Source organism: Clarias gariepinus, chromosome 5 (assembly GCF_024256425.1).
Source record: "Clarias gariepinus isolate MV-2021 ecotype Netherlands chromosome 5, CGAR_prim_01v2, whole genome shotgun sequence".
Lineage (NCBI taxonomy): Eukaryota > Metazoa > Chordata > Actinopteri > Siluriformes > Clariidae > Clarias > Clarias gariepinus.
Window position 1 is genome coordinate 15,333,706 of NC_071104.1, and position 21,292 is coordinate 15,354,997.

At 37.7% G+C, this 21,292-nt stretch overlaps 2 protein-coding genes across 4 annotated transcripts; both read left to right on the forward strand.

Annotated features, from left to right (window-relative positions):
• Positions 1–2,601: 2,601 nt before the first annotated feature.
• On the forward strand, positions 2,602–14,343 carry LOC128523960 (interferon-induced GTP-binding protein Mx-like). Of its 3 annotated transcripts, none has more exons than XM_053496198.1 (13): positions 2,602–2,699; positions 3,629–3,668; positions 4,402–4,646; positions 4,739–4,876; positions 4,966–5,120; positions 10,135–10,273; positions 10,375–10,573; positions 10,860–10,938; positions 11,032–11,154; positions 11,392–11,533; positions 12,501–12,659; positions 13,452–13,759; positions 13,880–14,343. In XM_053496198.1, exons 3-13 carry the CDS (start codon positions 4,421–4,423, stop codon positions 14,123–14,125), a joined length of 1,914 nt encoding a protein of 637 aa, XP_053352173.1. In that variant the 5' UTR covers positions 2,602–2,699; positions 3,629–3,668; positions 4,402–4,420; the 3' UTR covers positions 14,126–14,343. The 3 variants fall into 3 exon arrangements, with proteins under 3 accessions (XP_053352173.1, XP_053352174.1, XP_053352175.1); XM_053496200.1 differs by having other exon boundaries at positions 2,678–2,699; positions 4,432–4,646; XM_053496199.1 differs by lacking the exon at positions 3,629–3,668 and having other exon boundaries at positions 2,609–2,699.
• Positions 14,344–16,649: 2,306 nt separating this feature from the next.
• gatd3 (glutamine amidotransferase class 1 domain containing 3) lies at positions 16,650–21,037 on the forward strand. Its single transcript, XM_053495795.1, has 7 exons — positions 16,650–17,062; positions 18,813–18,865; positions 18,958–19,068; positions 19,160–19,279; positions 19,427–19,519; positions 19,768–19,923; positions 20,110–21,037. Exons 1-7 carry the CDS (start codon positions 16,928–16,930, stop codon positions 20,237–20,239), a joined length of 798 nt encoding a protein of 265 aa, XP_053351770.1. The 5' UTR covers positions 16,650–16,927; the 3' UTR covers positions 20,240–21,037.
• The last annotated feature ends 255 nt before the right edge of the window (positions 21,038–21,292 follow it).

The window sequence follows — 21,292 nt, forward strand, 5'->3', positions numbered from 1 at the left end:
GTTTGGATGTGTATCCGTCTGGACATAGGCTATAGGTAATGTTATATAAGGAATCAATATGCGCAATGAGTGAGCTCTCATCATATTATAAAACCTTACACATATGGATTTATTTCATGGAGGATGCATGACCATATCACACCGTCTGGCTGTGGAGATCAGCATTCATTCAGCCACAAATACATTATTGAGTTCACACACTAATGTTATTTCGAATGAAGAGAAATAGTAATATTACACCATAGCAAATATTAAAAAAAATTCAAATCATTCAAATGTGAAAAGCATTTTTAGATGTTCAGGGAGCCAAATAATTTTAGCTTGTGCTAATTGTAAGCAAGGTTAAATTGATTACCCAGACCCAAAAGGTGGAGAACCCTACTTCTTTTATACTATCCTATTTAAAGTCTTTGTTATAAGGTGGTATCAAAAAGTTTTGAGACTAGTTTTATAACATGCCAACAGGTGGCAGCACAGTCACAGGGTGCAGCAACCCTCATAAGTCAGTGTGCCAAAAGATAGTATCCTGTGTACATCAGGAGCTGTGCAACTGGTGCTATTCTGACCACATGCATTACCACATCTGCTATTTCATCATGAACAGGACGTTAGAACAAAAAGTAAACATGAAATTCAGTGTGAAATGTTTACAGTAATGCTGCAATTTGTTTCAGGTGTTTTAAGTGAAACTTGCATTTCAAGAGCAGAAAGAACATCACTGGAAGATGACAAAAGACCAGAAAGACCTTCAATATGCTTAACTCACTAAAAATGTCAAAATCATTTGGCAACTTGTGCATGATGATTGTCCAAGAACAATCCACAAAATTTCTGATATTGCCGGTATATTATACGGAACAGTCCAGGCAATCCTCAGTAAACAGTAAACAGTAAGGAGCATCGTCTGTAAGGACTTGGAGGGAAACAACATTTGAATGGAAAAAGTTACAGAGCAATAGCGATCACATTTAACAAACCATGTTATGAGACACTGTTTTATTACTTATTATTAAATTACTTTTATTACTTATTACTTATCTAATAATTTTACATTATCAAAACCTGAAGGACAGTGCTAAACCATTCACAGGGGAAAAAAATGTAGTCAGAAAAAAGAAAAAATCAAGAAATACCATAATCAGACATCAGTTAAATTTTTGGTAAAGTTGCAGCATAAATAAAAATAATTAATAGCATAGACCAAACAATGAAAGTAAGAATATATTTACACTTGTACAATGTGATGCCAAATTAATAAAAACAGGACTAAACAGCTGTGTGGCCATAAAAAAAATCACCTGTTAAGTTTAACCGGAAAAAAACCCTGAATGTGCTGAGCAGCATAAATATTAGACTTTGTAGCAATGGACAACGATAGTGTGGTGTGGTTGGATCTGAAAAATCCAAACTGACCTTTTGCCAGAGTAATGAATGCATCAGAGCAAGAAGGGAAGCACATGAAAATGGATCCATCATGTATGAACATGCATCCATCATGTGTAGTGCACACTATACAGGACTGTGAAGTAGTCTTATGATCTGGGGTCACTTCAGTTCATCAGGTCTAGGTACAGCAACGTTATATGGCAATAAAATGAATCAGCTGAATGTACTGAATGACCAGGTTATTACATCTGTGGAGCTTTTCTTCGCTGATGGGACAGGCTTATTCCAGGACTCAAAATTCATCTGGCTAAAATTGTGAAAGAGTGGTTTTGGTAGAATAAGCAATTCTTGGCTGCCATACCAGTGTTTGCAACGTGCTTGAAATGTGTCTTTAAAATGATGATTTAAATCTGTTTATCCTTCTCAATACAGTAGGTAATGGATGTGTATATGCACCATGAAGAAGTTGAATATACTATAAAAAAAAGCAACGCCACAACATTATTATAACAGTAGTTTATGGGGTTTGGTTTCCAGCTCAACGCCTAATTGTATCTGAGCATTTGGAGGTGAAGGACCTTGCTCAAGTGGTGACACAGCAGCGTTGGTTAAGCCAACACCTTAACCACTGAGCCACTCCTGCCCCCATATGCAATAACTGCTACAGAAATGGCAGATGTATATCTATTGTAGTTTCAATCAATGAACACATCTTCATGATTTATAAGTAGACATGTTGCTGTTTCATCCTAAAATTCTACACAACATTTCTTGTTTTGTTTCCATTACTTCATTGTGTTGCAGGAAAAAATAAAAAGGAAAGAAAACAGAAGAGTGTATTAGACAGAAAGATACTTAAATTTCCTATGTACATGACAGCAGGAATAGCCTTGTGGGCTATATAAAATTAGTTGGAGGTGTATGAATTTAAAAGGGTGATCATATTATTGTGTGGCAAAACAAAGAAGAAAAGAACTTGTTTGAATTAAGTTTGAACAGAAGGTGAAGGCAAAACCTGTGTGGTCAGACAAGTTTCTACGTTCTATAAAATAAGTTACACCCTTCACCTTAGTCAAATGAACCAGAGGGATCATATTACTGTGTATACACAAAACACATAAGGAAAAAAACTTGTGTGAGGCACTATTTCCTTGAATACGAAACCAAAAAGCTATGCACCTGCCATGAGCATTTATGGTGAAACGAAACAGAAGGGTTTACTTCCGCCATCATGTGAATACAGCATCCCTGCAAATAACTCTCCTGTCCTCCACTTGCACACATTGCCTGGGAAGAGTGCTGAGGATAAAGAGGTAAATAATCTCTTGTACATATACTACATGAAATAATAGATAATAGACATCCATTTATAGTATATATATATATATATATATATATATATATATATATATATATATATATATATATATATATATATATACACACACACACACATACAGTATAATGATGTATTCTGTATGCTTTTTTTGGACTACAGTAGGATAGTATTTTAATATTGGTCTTATAGAACTTTGATATTCACAGTTTAAGTATAACTAGCTATAGAGTTTGTTAAGGTTTAAAGGAAGGCTGAAGTACATAAGAGTTTTTTTGTGGTTTTTAAAAACTTTGATGCTATGGTTTGTATAAATATTCATAAATCTCACTGTATTTTCATGAGTTTGCTACTTTTCCAAACCTACAGCCTATTTATTTTACTAATAAAATCTAATAAAAAATAATGTTAACTGTGTAAGGACACTAATAGGCTACACTACAGTCTGCTTCAGTCACTAAGTAAGATGAAGCTAAATTATACAGGCATGATACAGGACCGTGGTCTGTATCCGGTTACAGTTCTATTCTGACCCTAGGGTTTTCTGCTTATGCTTTTCTGATAATTGAGAATAATGGATATATCAGTAATCTAGTCCTTTTTCTCTCAAGGTGGGTGTTGCTATAAATATCACCCAAGAGAGATAAACGATACACGATAGTTTACAGTGAATAGACATAGAGTATGCAGAAGAAACAAGAACGAAAGTGCAACACAGAATGGCTTACTCCAAAAAAAGACAAAGAGAAAGTTACACTTCTGACATTCCCTTGAAAAAACGAAACTGGGAAGCTATGCACAAGTAGGAGACGAGCATTGATCTTAACCAGTAAAACAAAACAGAAGGGTTTACTACCTACTTCCTGTGAATACTTCATGTATACAAATAACTCTCCTGTTCTCCAGTTGCACACGTCACTTGGGAAGACTGCTGGAAATAAAACAGGTAAATAATCTCCTAGCTTACTATATGACATAAGGCTCATTATACAATTCCATGTATATTCATGAGTTTGCTTCTGTTCCAAACCTACAACCTTCTACTAGTACAAACGAATAAAAAATAACATTGACTGTATAAGGACACTAACAGGCAGTGCCGGCCTGAGGGGTTGTGAGGCCCTAGGCAGGTTCATGAAAACTGGGCCTATAAGTGTATGTCATTTTTTTTTCAATTCAATTCAATTTTATTTGTATAGCGCTTTTAACAGTAGCTTTTTTTCCCTTAATAAATAAAATTACCATTTAAAACAGCACTGTAAATCAGTAGGCATAATTATACACATAAATACAGATGAAACATTACAGATAAAGGTAATGTTTGTTGCCAATCCACCTGCCATATTTGTGTGTGGTGAGACAAAATGAGAGAACCCAGTGGAAACCAGCATGATACTCCACATAGACAGTAAACTGAGCCCAGGTTATAAGGTTGTAAGGCTACTCAGTGCAAATACTATATCTCATACTAAATCTAAAAAAAATAAATAAAGAAACAAATTCTTCCAGTTTATGACAATGCTCATGTTTAAGCCAAACCCCTTCCTGCAGTTCAGACACAAACCTTCTGGTTTCTGTAAAACTGGCAATTACTGTAAACTGGCATTTCCATGTTAATAACTAAGTTATCTGGTTTATTTTTTTAATGTTTCCTTTATGCTCTTTGTTTTATTATGTAGACATTTACAAGTTATTGCTATGTCACGAAGGAAGAACTACAAAACTCCCGAAGAAATGAGTAACAGCCTAAACCAGCAATACGAGGACAAAGTACGTCCCTACATTGATCTTGTGGACAGTCTGAGGACACTGGGAGTAGAGAAAGACCTCAACTTGCCAGCTGTGGCTGTTATAGGTGATCAGAGTTCAGGAAAGAGTTCTGTATTGGAGGCCCTTTCAGGGGTAGCCTTGCCTAGAGGAACAGGTATGACAACAACATGCACACAGGCATGCACACTCATGAAACATAAAGCTGGTTAAAGTACTCATGTTGAATGGGTCGAATTACATTTTTAGGTATAGTGACGCGCTGCCCTTTGGTATTGAAACTAAAGAGAAATGAAAAGGATGACACATGGTCTGGAGTTCTAACATACAAGGATCAAATCAAGAACCTCCACAAGCCATCAGACGTGGGGATTGCTGTTTCACATGGTATGTATTGCAAATTTTTTTTAAGTATTACCTTAAAAAAGGAAGTTGCACACTTGTATAGTAATATAAAGTTGTGCTGTTCTCTATAGCTCAGAATGTCTTGGCCGGGGAGGGGAAGGGAATCAGCCAGCAGATGATCTCTCTAGAGATTAAATCCAAAGAAGTTCCTGATCTTACCCTTATTGACCTGCCAGGCATAGCCAGGGTGGCAACAGGTGACCAGCCAGTGGACATTGAAAAGCAGGTGAGACAAAATTGAGAAAGGAGGATACATTCACCCTTTTTTACTTAGTTGGTCTTGTAAATTCTTTTGTTAATTATACACTTTTATATTTTACTTGCATAAAAAATCTTTAAAAATACTCCCTTACTGCTTTAACTGCTTTTGTTGCTCTTATGTCTTTGCTCTGATATTTTACATTCTCTCACTCATTCTCTTTCTTTCTCCTTCTCTCGCTTTGCATTTTAATAACACCTGTACACTTCCACATTCATGCATGTAAAGCATATGCAGTGGGGCAAGTCAAAACAACAAAAGACAGGAAGGAAGATTATTTTTATTTCATTAACTTCTTCAATGAGAGGAAGACAGGAGTGAGGTGTGAATAGGATCAAAAACTTGGTTGCGGGTTGTGTTTGCTCATACCTGAAGGTCTGGAAGCCAAGGAGGTTTAGTGATGCCCACTTCTCCATGAATCACAAGGTGGCATGCATCCTCTGGACTGTTCAGCATTGAGCGGGACACAGAGGAGAAGAGAAAACCATGAGTTATGCACCAAGCACAAACTACTTACCGAACTGGTGCTTGAAAGTTGCTCTACTTTTTACCCAATTGTTGCAGATTGTAGCCATGGGAACAAGTTATTGGTTAAGTGCCCTTGCAATCCTGCCAGGAACTTTCAGTTAGCACTGGGAAGTAGCAGCACTGGGCTTGATCCATCTCCGCGCATGGTATGGATATGACATAATACATTTAAGCTTGCATGTCTTGTATTTACTCCACTATGGGGCAGAAGGGCAATGTCTATTCTTTAGGTTTCTTTAACATGTCAAGCAAACCCAGCTGTCATTTCCTGAACAACAGCTTGAATCGTGTGAGCCTAGTGAAGGCTTGTGGTGTTTCTCATATCGCAAACAGGACATATACAGTAAGAGTTGTTGAATCACTTTCATCTACTACTTGCCACAACATCCTTTTAAGCAATTGTTTGCAGTCTTCCACCATACTGTAAGTTTCTAGGTGGTACACAGAGGCAAGGTTCTACTTGACCTACGACAACCGACAACATCTGTCATTGGACATGAAGTAAGTATCTTGGTCAGTGAGGAACTTCTTAGGCAAGCTCACATGGATGAAGAGAAGTACCAGTTCTCTTGAGATATTTCCTGGACATGGTTTTTCAGAGAGGGATGGCTTCTGGGTAGTGGGTAGTCTACCACAACTAAGATGTACTCATAACCTCTCACTGAAAGTGGGCCAATCAGATCCATTCCAATGCAGTATTGGGCAGTGGGGAGAGTTGGGCAGGGGCAGGTTCCTGGGTGCTGTCTTTTGGCAGTCACACTGGCAGATTTTTTTTTTCATTAGAAATTTAAACTACGTAGATACATATACAGTAAAAACTTGGTACACTATTTTTTTCCCCACCCATTCCTCTCTGCCCCCATAAGACAACAACAGCCAGTCAGCAGAAAAAGAAATAGGAGAAAATATATAAATAAACATCAACAAAAGAAAAAAAAACAAAAAACCTAAACTATATATAATTCATTACAGATCGATTTTTTCTGCATATTGTAATAGATTTGACAAACAGAGACAAAACACAGAAACTAGATTCTACAATCAGGACAGTCTTTATTAACACAACGTTCAACAACTAACTTTTGCAGTCTTAGAAGTTTTACATTCTGAATTAGTATAATGGTTTTGGTGGTATCTACTGATGGTGAGTGGCGTGGGTTCACGGGGCATGGCGTGGTATATTTAGAGTCGTCTGGGTTGCAGCGAGGTGAGCTGAACAGGTAAGACGAGCAGCACGGAACAGAAGGTGCGTGGCTGGCAGAGTCCTTTTTGGCCTGTGCTGACATAGTGCAACTGGTGATTTCAGCCTTGAGTGTCTGTAACACACTCTTAATGAAGTAAAGTTTGGCCAATGCATGATTAAATTTTTCTTTAATCATGGACAAAATCTCACTTTTGAGGGATAAGAGAAATTGGGATTTAAGGTCTACAATGTCCATCTTATCCAATTTCAGGGTAGGCGAAGTCACAGTGCGGCTGAAGCTCAGCTCACCAATGGGACTGTGGGCCAAGGAGGTGCTGGGCTTAGTGCTAGATGATCCACAGAATTTGTATTTCCTCAAGCTCAATACAAAACTATATAAATTGTCACCAGGTTATAAGGACGTAATTTTGACTAGTCGCTGAAATAAACAAAAAATATAAAAAGTGTTTTAACATATAAAATATTAATGTTTAAAAAGAGCCTGACAAAACATGGGCTACTTCATTATAGGCTCTATGGCACAACCGCTTGCAGAAGCCTTTGACATCAGCCTCGATGGCTGTGGAAGAGGTCTTTGATTTTCTCTACTGTATTTCAAACCACAAGGTGATACCTGAGAAGATGGGAGTGAGCCAGATTAATCACTGTTATGAACTTTGCCCTGTAGAATGAGTAATAGATACTGCTACTCTTCCATTCTCCCTAAGCAAATAACACAACAGTTCACCCTAAATGAGGAAATAGGATACATGTTTGGGTCAGCCTCTCCATTTATTTCCTATTTCCATATTTCTAGTGCATTATTCCAGGGTTTTCCTTTTGCTGCTGACTGAAATCGCCTTCATGTATTACCTGCTCAGACAGGGAATCAGTCGGGTAAGAGAAAGAATTCAGCTCACCGTCAGCCTCGGCGTTACCATCTTCGGCCTGGGCTAGGCATATTGGTCATGGTTTTAAAGGGCCTTTTTGGGGCCATCAGAATCGAAAACAACATGGTGGTGGAATTTCAAACATTCCTCCTTTCAGTCACAACCTAGGAGGAGAAGAATAGGCAAGTTTAAGACAAACCCTTCGGTAACAGTAAATCTGTCACACCGTGATGCAGATGGGTGGATGCTTGGTCCACCTGTATGTTGTCAGGATTCCTTTTTCCAGGGTGTGACTAGCTGCTCAGAGCATATCATGTATCATTTGAGAATCATCTCAGCTGCTGTCTGACTTCTTAAGAGACCACACCAGGCTAAGATCTCCCTCTTAGCTGCACATAATCTTCTGCTTCTCCGGGAGAAATAGGCCTGTTATGTCTCCTGTATGAGCAGAGGGATAAGGATTTCTACTCCACTTCCTTTTTGGTCATTCTTCTCAAAGGGTTTTTCAAGGGGAAACACCAAGTGGTGAAATTGATCTGGACAGAATCTACTATGACATAGATAATATACTTTGAATACTATAGAATACTGTTGCTTAAGCACCCAGGATATACTAATCACCGGACTGACGTTTGGCTGTCTTTTTATAGGCAGGTGATGACTGCAGGACACTGAGGGATAATCCCTCATCAGACAGCAGAAGAGCTGGCCTTGGTGTTGAACTTTTACTTTACTTTCACTTGCTTTGTTGGGCAATGAGCATGCACATGATAGGAGCCACTGACTGTAGGACAATCCACCACTATGCAATACACAGTGCAGTCATAAAACCATGCATATGGAGTTAAAGAGCTTGCTAATCTTTGAGCAAACTTTTATTAAAAGAGAGTCTTGTTTTACTTAGATTCAACCTTATCTTGTCCATGAGACTCTTAGAACTCTGTATTGACTTGCCTTACACGGAAGTTTGTCCTGATATTTGACTTATCTTAAACAAAGAGTCTTGACTCCAGCCCTAGCAGATAGCAGTGTTTGTGAGAGAGAGAGTGCAAGTATCTACAGTCAATGAGCACTTTATTAGAAACACACGTACACATATGCGTTCATGTAATCATATAATCAGGCAATCATGTGACAGCAGTGCAATGCATAAAATCATGTTGACACCTCAAAATGGTGTTTTTACTGAGTGTCAATAGCATGTGCAGTGTGTGCAGAAGTGTGTAGACGGCATTGTCATGCAATATCATAATGCCCTTGGATAACAGTCCTCTGATTTTAATCTAAAGTTTAGGCTTCAGTTCTTCAATAAGCATCTCACTGTAATATGCAACCTTTTGTTAAACCTTAAATCCTGATAATGTTTAATGTAGTTCATACACAATTATTTGTGACAAAGCTCTATTTTGTGTTGATTATTATTATTATTTGTCAAGTCTTTGATACATAATGGCACCAGGTATACCTCCAATCCGCAAAAATCTAATCACTGCATGCTGCTCTTTTTTTGTGCAAATTACAAGTAGGACTTAATTTTTACCGCAGTTACAAATCAAGTGATGCAACACATTCACAGCAGTGACTGGGAATGACAGTAGCCTTGAACGAAAGTGGTGATAAGAAAGTAATAGCTAACAGAAGTTTTAATAAAACTGTGGATAATTTTTGACCCACACATATGTTTTCAGTAAATATTTTATATAATTATAAGAAGAAAGAATAATAAGAATAACTGTTTACTGTTTCTCCTCTCACTACCTCAACTCATACCTCATTACTACAAAAGTGCTGAAATGTTTTACGTTGTTGTGTTTCACTCTGTAGATCTTTGTTTGCACATTTGCACGTGCACTTTGTTGTCTGTTGTTGTCTCTAATTGGGTCTCTTACAGTAGTTAGCTAGCTGGTTCCGGTAGAGTTGTGTTGTAAATTTATGTTGTTGCATGTATGTAGCACCTTGGTCCTACAGGAACGTTGTTTCGTTTTACTGTGTACTGAACTGTATATGGTTGGAATAACAATAAAGGCCTACTTGACTTGACTTATGACTGAGAATTATAATAATAAGAAGAAACGAGATAATATTACAAGATAAACTAATACTCTAAAATTTACTTAGATAAACTAAGGACTTGCATTTGTCCAGAGCTGTAATTATCCTATGACTAAGAACCAGATATTTACAAAAGTCTTCTTGTAAAATAAGTCTCTGCTTTTAAGGTATTTACAAAATCACCTGTATATAAAACTTTAGTATTGGGATGTCAACATCTCTTTCCTCAAATAGAGCCATATAATTGTTAGATAAAGAAATTCTACCATTTTCATGAACTAATGTACAATATTGGTCTCATGCTTATAATGTTTCATTTGTTGAACAGATCAAAGAACTTATTGAGAAATTCATTAAAAGACAAGAAACTATTAGCCTGGTGGTCGTGCCTGCAAACATCGACATTGCCACCACGGAAGCACTGAAAATGACACACAAAGTGGATCCAAATGGACAAAGAACTCTGGGTAATATATAGGGACATATATATTATGATATTTCATATTTCATACACAAGCTTTTTGTTAAAATTACATATTGCTGAAATGTATGTGATTTATTTGTTCAGGAATCCTTACCAAGCCTGACTTGGTGGATAAAGGTGCAGAGGAGAGTGTTGTAAATACAGTAAATAACCAGGTGATCCCACTGAAGAAGGGTTACATGATCGTGAAGTGCCGTGGCCAGCAAGACATTAATGAGAATCTGACTCTGTCGAAAGCTCTTCAAAATGAGCAAGTCTTTTTTGAGGAACATCCACAATTCAGGTGCAAGATATTTATTACAGAAAATCATTAAAATATTACATGTACTGTAAATATTACACGTACTGTAAAACATAAATGGTAAAGGGTTAAAAACATGCCATAGATTCATAATATAATAATGCTTTTTAATCAGCTTAATCAGCATTTGTGGCTTAATCTCCAGGGTTGGTTTTAGACATACTTTAAGATGCATCTTTCCAAGATAAGATCTCTCTCTCTCTCTCTCTCTCTCTCTCTCGCTCTCTCTTTGTTTTTTTTTTTTATCTTGGTGTTTAATTTGTCTTAGACCACTCTTGGAGGAAGGGAAAGCCACAGTGCCTGTACTTGCAGAAAGATTGACCAAGGAACTGGTAGAACACATAGAAGTGAGCAAGCTTACAGATCCAAATTTTCAATATTTTTTGTAGAGAATTAAGAAATTAATTTATTAATTTCTTGTTTTGGTTTATTATCTTTAGAAGCTACTTCCACAGTTGCAGAAACAAGTTGAGGACAAATTGGAAAAAACAGCTACTGAGCTAAAACGGCTTGGAGATGGAGTTCCTCGAGAGGAAATTGAGAGAAACAAATTTCTTATTGAGGTAAAAAAAATAAAATAATAATAATAATAATAATTTTATATATATATATATATATATATATATATATATATATATATATATATATTTATTTATTTATTTTTTACCTATAATTTGTATAAATTTATATAAATATAATATAAATTTGTCTATATATATAATTATTATTATTTATTTATATATATATATAGTTTCTCTTTGCCATATTTATGTTTGACCTATGGTTTTGGTATTTTACAGAAAATCAGCAACTTTAATGAAGTTCTTACTGATATGATGAGGGCAGAGGAAAACACCCATAACTTAAAGCCTAAAGTTTTTACTAAAATCAGAAAAGAGTTTGCAAAATGGAAACGTGAGCTGGATGACAAGGTTATCAAACGTGAGTGTTATTACATGGCATGACTAGATGGCAATTTTATTACATCTTTTTACTATTTTGAATTAATAAAAAAATTCAAATTTTCTGAGTGCCTGTGATTTGTAATAAGACACCAATTTCCTTTTAGGAAAGTATGAACGTGAAATTTTAACCAACTTCCCCAACTTGGTCATGGTGGTTTCTATGACCAAAAATAATAATAATATGCTCATTTTGTGAGTTTTATATCTTTTCAACTGTATACAAATATACTGGTAGTGGTTAAATTTACCTAAAAGTAATGATAACTTTTGTTCTACCTGACATATCCGAAAACCCAATTACATTTTGGTACTACCATAGACATTATATATACAGTATATTGGACCTTAGAGTCCTTTGACTGTTGAGCAGCCAAAGGCAAAGGCTACATTGGGCAAATTTTCCATTTGAAAATTGCAACAAATATTCATAGTTCCCAAAAAATTAAAACGTGTAAATAAAAGCAAAGGTAGGCGTATTGTAATGCAGTGGTAAACATGTCTCTATTCTTACTTTTTGTATGTGGTGCATCAAATTCTAAATTAAATTTATGACATTTTATTTGATAAATTTGTTCAGTAAGAACACCAGAACTCTTTTCTTTGCACAAAATGTTCACATATTCACATAATCAAATAATCTTTTTTTAATGCATTTTTTTAAAATATCCTAACATTTTTGGAAATGCTGTTTGTATAATAGAAAATGTCAAAAGGTTGCCACTCAGTTCCAGACCATTACCCCTCCCTGACTGGGTCCAACTGGGTGCTCCATATCAATAAAATGTTATGATGAGAAGTTTTGGTGGGCAAACTGCTGAAAATATTTACTCTCAAATTAAACATATAATCTAATTTTTAAAGAATATCATATTTGCAATACCTGCTTGATTTAAGCATTGTTTTAATCTCCATGCCTCTCTTCTCGTCCATCTTACTTTCTCCAGTTGAAGAAAACCTTCGGGATGAAGTTGAAGAGTACTCCAAGAACTGTAGGGGAAAGGAGCTTCCTGGATTTGTTAATTACAGAACTTTTGAAAACATGGTCAAGAAACATATACAGGAAATGGAGGAGCCTGCTATAGAGTTACTGAGAAACACCATTGGTAAATACCAGCAGCATCCTAATGTGTCACATTCTACTTATGCATTTAAAGCACTGCTTATTTGGTAAAGGGGCATGTTGACCACATGAGCTCTCCAGAATGTATCAAGACGTTTTGGGCAATATTCTGCTGGGTTCTGGCTTTTAAGGGGATGTTACTTTGACAGACCCCAACTACCTCATCAATAAATGCGCAAACAGACAAATCCAATTCATGGTGGGCCCTTTCCACTTACAGGAGAATTCTGTGTTCTCCCGAATAGCCACATCTGCTGGCTGCTGATGGTATAGTGCGGCCTCTGATGTGTAGAAATACAGCAATCAATTATAAGTAAAAATACACATTTTTGTACTATGGTTAGGGTCCTTTTAAATTTAAAGCACTAAATGCTTTTTAAACATTCCTGAATTGCCGTAGTGTGTGAATGGGTGTATGAGTGTGTGTATGTGCCCTGCGATGGATTGGCACCCTGTCCTGGGTGTACCCTGCCTTGTGCCTTAAGCCCCTTGGATAGGCTCCAGGTCCCTGCGACCCTGAATACAGGATAAAGTGGTATAGAAGATGAGATGAGATGAAGTGCTTTTCAATCTCATTATTATTTTTTGCATGTTTACACCCAGAACCGAAATCTAAACTGAGTAAGTTAAAATTAGAACTGAATAAACACGAGTCTACCATAAAAAAAAAAGCTCATTATACATTTGGTATAATTTCCTTTTTCAATTTACATTTTACAAATTACTTTTTTAAAATGCAATTTTAAATTGTTATTTTTTTTCTTTTTTCTGTAAGAAATTGTTCACTCTTTTGTGAACAAGGTGGTCAGGTCCCATTTTGAGGCATTTCCCAATCTGCTGAGGGCAGCTAAAGAGCCGGTTGAGGACCTCCTTGAGCAAGAGCATGGAAAAGCCCTAGAGAAAATACAATCTCAATTCAAAATGGAGAAGATTGTCTATTCACAAGATGACCTCTACAGCCGCCAGCTAGATGCTGTCAAATTTAAACTAGAACAAGTCAGGAATCATTCGAACATAGCTTTCAACAAGTCAGTAAATGCTGATGTCAGGGAGATGGCTCAGCACCTAAAAGCCTATTTCATGGTATGTAATCATTAAAGCCACAGTTTTTACAAAAATGTATATTCTGTACTTGATCTGTCAACTAGTATTTTGTGTGTGTGTGTGTGTGTGTGTGTGTGTGTGTGTGTGTGTGTGTGTCAGATCACCTCTGACCGTCTGGCCAACCAGTTGCCCCTCATTGCGCAGTACCATGTGCTGGACCAGTATCTCTCTCAGCTTCAGGCCGCCATGTTGAGCATGATTGGAGGCCAGAATGCTGAGAAACTTATTCGAGAAGATTCGTCGGTAGCTCATCGTAGAAGTTGCTTGAAGGACCGCTTGGAGCGTCTGAGAAAAGCACGCCAGCTCTTATCCAAGTTTAACTGCCAGTCTCCTAGTTCTAATTAACAAGCATCATAAGGAGCATTCACCTTAAGGGCTGGAGATTTCTATTGTTTTACAGTTTCTGTTCACTGTACTGTATCTTTGCGATTATTTTATTAAAGTTAATTAGCTTAAACATATAATACACATGTTAACATTAAATGCTTTTATCTTGCATGTGAAGGTAAAGAAGCATCTAGACTGATAACCAAAACAAATAAAAATAACTTATACACTAAAAATGTATTTACATTATGACCTAATTATTTCTTTAAATATACTATAGGTTTTAGTAGTGATTTCTGCAATAAGCAGTACTATTTTTGTTTCCTGAAATGGAACAGTCGAAAAATAAAGAAGAAGATATGTGCCAGATTATGGCATAGAATTATGCAAAACTGGTTAAACAGAATTTAATGAAACTTTTGCAGTCCTCAGATATCTGCCTAAAGTTTAACCTGCACCGTAAGTGAAATCAAAATGTTAAGTAAAAGCAATGTTATCAACAGTTATTTGCTGGATTGAATAATCTACTTTAAAATGAAAAACTAATGCGCTACTCGCTCAATGTAAACAAACACCTGCACCAATAGATATGGATTAGAAAAACAAAACTGAATATTTTTACTGGGATTAGTTTATATTCAACACAGTTGAAATAAGAGCGCTTAAGTGGTATAAGTGAATTTTAACATGGCAGAGTTGTTTTAAGATGAAACTCAATCTTTATCCAGTCTTCTTTTTTATTTCTCATCTGTGATTCACTCAGCGAATAAGGACCAGGACGTGTATTTGACTAACAATGAAAGAAGTACAACTTCGCATAAAGGTGTAAAGATACTCAACCTTACAACAAAAAAAAATGTAATCATCATTGGTTAGGCAGAGAGTTCTGTCATACAAAAAGACCGGCAGACATGTACAGTCGTGGCCAAAAGTTTTGAGAATGACACAAATATTAGTTTTCACAAAGTTTGCTGCTAAACTGCTTTTAGATCTTTGTTTCAGTTGTTTCTGTGATGTACTGAAATATAATTACAAGCACTTCATACGTTTCAAAAGCTTTTATCAACAATTACATGACATTTCTGCAAAGAGTCAGTATTTGCAGTGTTGGCCCTTCTTTTTCAGGACCTCTGCAATTCGACTGGCTATGCTCTTAATTAACTTCTGGGCCAAATCCTGACTGATAGCAACCCATTCTTTCATAATCACTTCTTGGAATTGTCAGAATTAGTGGGTTTTTGTTTGTCCACCCACCTCTTGAGGATTGACCACAAGTTCTCAATGGGATTAAGATCTGGGGAGTTTCCAGGCCATGGACCCAAAATTTCAACGTTTTGGTCCCCGAGCCACTTAGTTATCACTTTAGCCTTATGGCACGGTGCTCCATCGTGCTGGAAAATGCATTGTTCTTCACCAAACTGTTGTTGGATTGTTGGAAGAAGTTGTTGTTGGAGGGTGTTTTGGTACCATTCTTAATTCATGGCTGTGTTTTTGGGCAAAATTGTGACTGAACCCACTCTCTTGGATGAGAAGCAACCCCACACATGAATGGTCTCAGGATGCTTTACTGTTGGCATGACACAGGACTGATGGTAGTGCTCACCTTTTCTTCTCCGGGCAAGCCTTTGTCCAGATGCCCCAAACAATCGGAAAGAGGCTTCATCTGAGAATATGACTTTGCCCCAGTCCTCAGCAGTCCATTCACCATACTTTCTGCAAAAGATCAATCTGTCCCTGATTTTTTTTTTTTTTTTTGGAGAGAAGTGGCTTCTTTGCTGCCCTTCCTGACACCAGGCCATCTTCCAAAAGTCTTTGTCTCACTGTGTGTGCAGATGCGCTCACACCTGCCTGCTGCCATTCCTGAGCAAGCTCTGCACTGGTGGCACTTCGATCCCGCAGCTGGATCCTCTTTAGGAGACGATCCTGGCGCTTGCTGGACTTTCTTGGACGCCCTGTAGCCATCTCAGCAGGTCCTTTAATGACGGCTATGAAATGCAGTGGAAAGGTTTTTTTGGGATTAAGTTAATTTTCATGGCAAAGAAGGGTTATGCAATTCACCTGATCACTCTTCATAACATTCTGGAGTATATGCAAATTGCTATTATAAAACCTTAAGCAGCAACTTTCCCCATTTCCAATATTTATGTAATTCTCAAAACTTTAGGCCATGACTGTACATGGGCTTCAACTTGAAAGAATAATCACTGATTACATTAAAGCTGATCAGCATATTTTTAGCGTTAACTTTTTAACTATTTCTACAAAACTCTTTTCTCATCAATAAACCAGCTGTCAAAAAAGACATGGGGTAAGGTAGCTGACAAAAAAAGGCGTGCACGCAGGTCTTTTTTCACAGCTACATTAACCCCTAAACGACGAGTACTTCAGCTACTGTGTACCTAAATCATGTTAAAACGCCACTACCTCCCTTAACCACAAGATGGCAGTAACACCACAGACCTGAAACAGAGGAAAAAATTGCAGAGGAAGTGTTTACCGTAATGTTTAGATAATATGAAAGAAACTGCTTTGCTACATACCGTAGACAGTGTGGTATATGCAAAAGTACTTCGTGTATATACGGTGTTTCACACTTTTAATATATGTACGGTTTTTGTATGCTTTTTAATACGAGGGTTGTACCTGCGATTGAAAAGTTTATGAAAATATTCGATATATTTTTACATTATACGGCCATTGAACCTCCAGTGCGTTTATCACTCAGGTCTCTCTTTTGACCTTGTACGAGTTCTAGAAGCGGACCTGAACGTCCTCGGATAGTATTATTGTTATTATAATAGAATAATTATTACTGCGAGCATGTTTGCGGTTCGCGCGGTGCTCCGCAGCTCTTACGCGCCTGTGCTGAAGCCTGTGACGGCTCGGCTTGCTCAGACAGGAGCCGCGGGCTATATCCACTTCAGCGCCCGGTGCAGCAGCGCCAAAGTGGCCGTGGTGAGTCAGGGGGCAGCCTCTGCAGCTTATAAACTGTAATGTCTGCGACAGCTGGTGTTCTGACAAACGAGCAGCTAACTTTAGAAATTATATGGATATAAATGCTTGTGCAGCTGTGCGTAAAACATGCAGACAGAAATATTAACAAAACATTACATTAGGTACTGGTCCTGTTTGAGTGCAAAAGTGAAAAAGACAAATTCATTGGCACAGGTCCATCTGTCTAAATATAAGTTACATTAGATGACAAGACGTATGTAGTCACCTGACTATCAGACCTATATGTGATTTTTTCTTTTCCAAAAAAAAAAAACTGTTGCCACAAATTTGGATGTCACTGTATGCTGTAATCTTCTATACCGCTTATGCTACATGCTGGAGGGCTATAGCCTATAGCCTGGAGCCTATACCAGGAGACTTGGTGGGGTACACCCTGGACAGGGTGCCAGTCTGCCGCCAATTAACCTAATCTGCATGCTATTGAACTGTGGGAGAAAACCTGAGTATTTTTTTATGTTTTGGTTCGTCCATGTGCCATCCAGTACATCTTACGACAGATACTCCCCACCCTGGAGATAAACCCATCATTTCTGTGGCAGTTACGTAAGTGGTCGGGTTGCCAGCTCGACACTGGTTGTCATTCAGTATGGACACTTTGGGAACAGGTCAGTTAACCTAAACTGCATGTCTTTGAACAGTGGGAGGAAACTGAAGCACCTGGAGAACATACACACATACTGTAGACCTGAGGCAGAATCTGAACCCTCGATCCTGGAGGTGTGAGGTCACAGTGCTAAGCACTACGCCACTGTGCGGCAGGATGCTGTAATTTAGTTTTACAATTCCCCTCCACTTGAATTCACAGGCCCAAACCTGTCACAGTATGACAATGTGCACAAAGTGAATATAGTTTGCTAAGGTTATAGTAAAATAATTTTAGTGTCCTACACAGAGCCCTGACCTTAAACGCAGACCTTTTGAGATGAACCCTACATCAGTACCTGATCTCAGTAATGCTCAAGTTAATGAATGAACACAAATTCTTGCAGCCACGCTTAAAAATCAAGTGAAAACCCTTCTCAGAAGAGTGCTGGTTCTTGTAATAGCAATGAGGGAAATAAATCTTGAGTAAAATATTTATAAGGCTGATAGTCAGCTATCCACAAACTTTTGGCTATAAAGTATATTGTACCAACAGGATAAAGTGGTATAGAAGATGAGTGAGTGTATTGTACCAGCTGTGTAATTTATGCAAGGCAGTCTGAAGTTGGTATGTTGGACAAATGACATGGAGCGACAGTGATGGAGCGATTGTGATGGCTAGACAACTGCATCAACTACAAAACTGCAGGTCTTGTGGAATGTTCCCAGTCTGCAGTGGTCAGGACCTACTAAAAGTAATCCGAGGAATCCAAAAGTGATCCACGGTGAAATGGTGAAGAAAGACTTACTGATGCATGTAGGGCTTGAAGACTGGCCCGTGTAGTCTGATCCATTAGCAAAGCTACTGTAGCTCTTAGTGTCTTAATGTTGATTCCCATAGCAAGGTATCAGATCACACAGCACTTCACTGTTTTTGCAGCAAAAGGTGCACTCAGTAATAGATAAGTGGTCTTCATGTTGCAGCTGCATAATCAGTGTAAATATGTCGTTCATGCTTTCAGTTTCCAGTAATGTTACTGTTTGGACCCTTTTTACTGTATGGACAACCTGAGGCATTGTCATTGGACTTTTATGTCCTGGTTTCCAGGTGCTGTCTGGATGTGGCGTGTATGATGGTACAGAGATCCATGAGGCATCGGCGTGAGTTCAATAATGGGTGTTAATGGGTATGTCTGCATGAATCACTAACACTTCTGTAGGATCTGTTTACTTAGAAATGCTGTTTTGTACAGAATCTTGGTGCATCTAAGTCGGGAAGGTGCCCAGGTCCAGATGTATGCTCCTGATATGTCTCAGATGCACGTTATAGACCACAGCAAGGGGCAGCCTTCAGAGGAGTCCAGGTAACAAACAGAAAGCAGATTCTGCATCAAGATTGCCATTGGTTCTTTTTCACACTGCTTATAGTCATAATCTTGTATGTTTGTTGTTCAGGAATGTCCTAGCTGAGTCAGCTCGCATTGCCAGGGGTAACATCACTGACCTGGCTAAGCTGAGTGCCAGTAACCATGACGCAGTCATATTCCCGGGAGGCTTTGGGGCTGCTAAAAACCTGTAAGGGTTATCGTGATCTTTCATTTTGTATGAGGTGAAGTAAAGATAAATAGGTAGCTAGTTTATTTCATGTCTGCATAGGCAGACATGTATTTGCTAGCAATCTCCATAAAAGTTTCCAAGGCTGCATAATTATGACTTCATCAGGTCAACATTTGCTGTTGATGGAAAAGACTGCACTGTGAATAAGGAGGTGGAGCGTGTCTTAAAGGACTTCCATAAAGCAGGCAAGCCTATTGGGTAAGTAATCTGTGTTTCTGAGCATTATATATCATAATAATTATATCATAAATAATATATAGCTGCAATGGTTTACCTTTTTAGAAAAACTGAACACACAGTCACATCGTGTTTCACAGATGTTTTATTTCCTTCCACCCTAGAATGATATCTAAGTGATTGCTTTTCCCTGATGAACAGCATTTAGCCATATTGTAGTTGTCCATTTGTGGAGTTCAGTGCTGTTGTTGTTCCCTCATTTTGTCCAGGTTGTGCTGTATCTCTCCGGTGCTGGCAGCAAAGGTGCTCCCAAGGGTAGAAGTGACTGTGGGTCATGAGGAAGAACAGGGGGGAAAGTGGCCATACGCTGGTACTGCTCAGGCTATCACTGCACTCGGGGCCAAACACAAAGTCAAAGATGTCACCATATCCTTTACAGTACATATCAGATGCTGCATTCTTTCATATTTCCTGCTTTTACATCTTATGTCTTGTGCTGTCAATAGCTTTTATTAACTTGGAAATCTGACTGTGGTATAATTTCACATCTGGTAAACACTTTAAATTTGATCCTTTTGTCCCTTGATTTTAACCTTAACCTTTGACCCTCACGAGGCTCATGTTGATCCAAAAAATAAGGTTGTGACCTCTCCAGCATTCATGTGTGACACCCAGTTACACCTGATTTTTGACGGGATTGGTTCCATGGTCAGAGATGTCCTGAAGCTGACTGGCAAATAACTGGAACATGCCTTCCTTAAAAAGCTGCACTTACTCTGCATTTGGACACACAACCACAGCGTATTGTACATGCATCTGATCTTGTGTGAAAAAAATAAACAAAAACTATTTCATAAATTCTGCCAGGTCAGTGCAACAGATTGCAATAATCTTAAAAGAATATATACAAATATTTTGTTTCATATTGCCGTGTGATATATGAATAAATCCTTAGTTACTGCCTTAACAGAACTCGTGATTAAAGCGACAGACATTATCAATCAAAGGCCTATCTGTGCATATTTTAATTTCCTTTAAATGTCCACAAGATGGTGCAATGTCACAAGGAAACTGCCACTGATAGACACTTCTAGAACTAGAGTATTCTAGTACAGTACCTTTGAATAAAAATGCTTAATGTCTTCAGTTTTTTATCTAATTTTTTTGTGTTTTAGGATGGAGATATAAGTTTTCTCTTTGTTTTGGCAAGTTACAAAATGTAATTTTAGAATCAAACTAAAATAAAAAAAGTTGAGTTTTAATTCATCTTTTAATATCAAGTCATAAAGATAAAGAAACTTGATGATTTCTATGTGACTTACATGGTCTTGTCTTGTGTTTTGTATTATAGTATGTTATCGGAGACTGTAATGAAGTACTGTAATGATGCACTGGCTATATAGAGATGTGCATTTCATCACAGCAGTTGATGCTGTGTGCTCCTAGTGCTCCTCACTAACATACCTATATTCATTTGTACTGATAAGTAAGGTGTTGCGGCTATATACTCCTTATAAAAAATAAATGTCTGCAATTTTGGCTTGCAGTGAACAGAGCAGAATTATTGTACAACAAACAGTTTTAATAGAAGAAAACACCATGGATTTAATTAAAAAAAAATTATTAACACATGATCAAAACTATACATACCTAATATTTGGTTAAAAATCCCTTAGCAGTTTCACTTTTTGCATAACTACACTACTCTCAAGTGCAGAGTGGTATGAACAGCCCAGATCATCACTGGAGGTGAGCTTACCTCCCTTCCTCCCTCCAAAACAGATGCATGAGGGA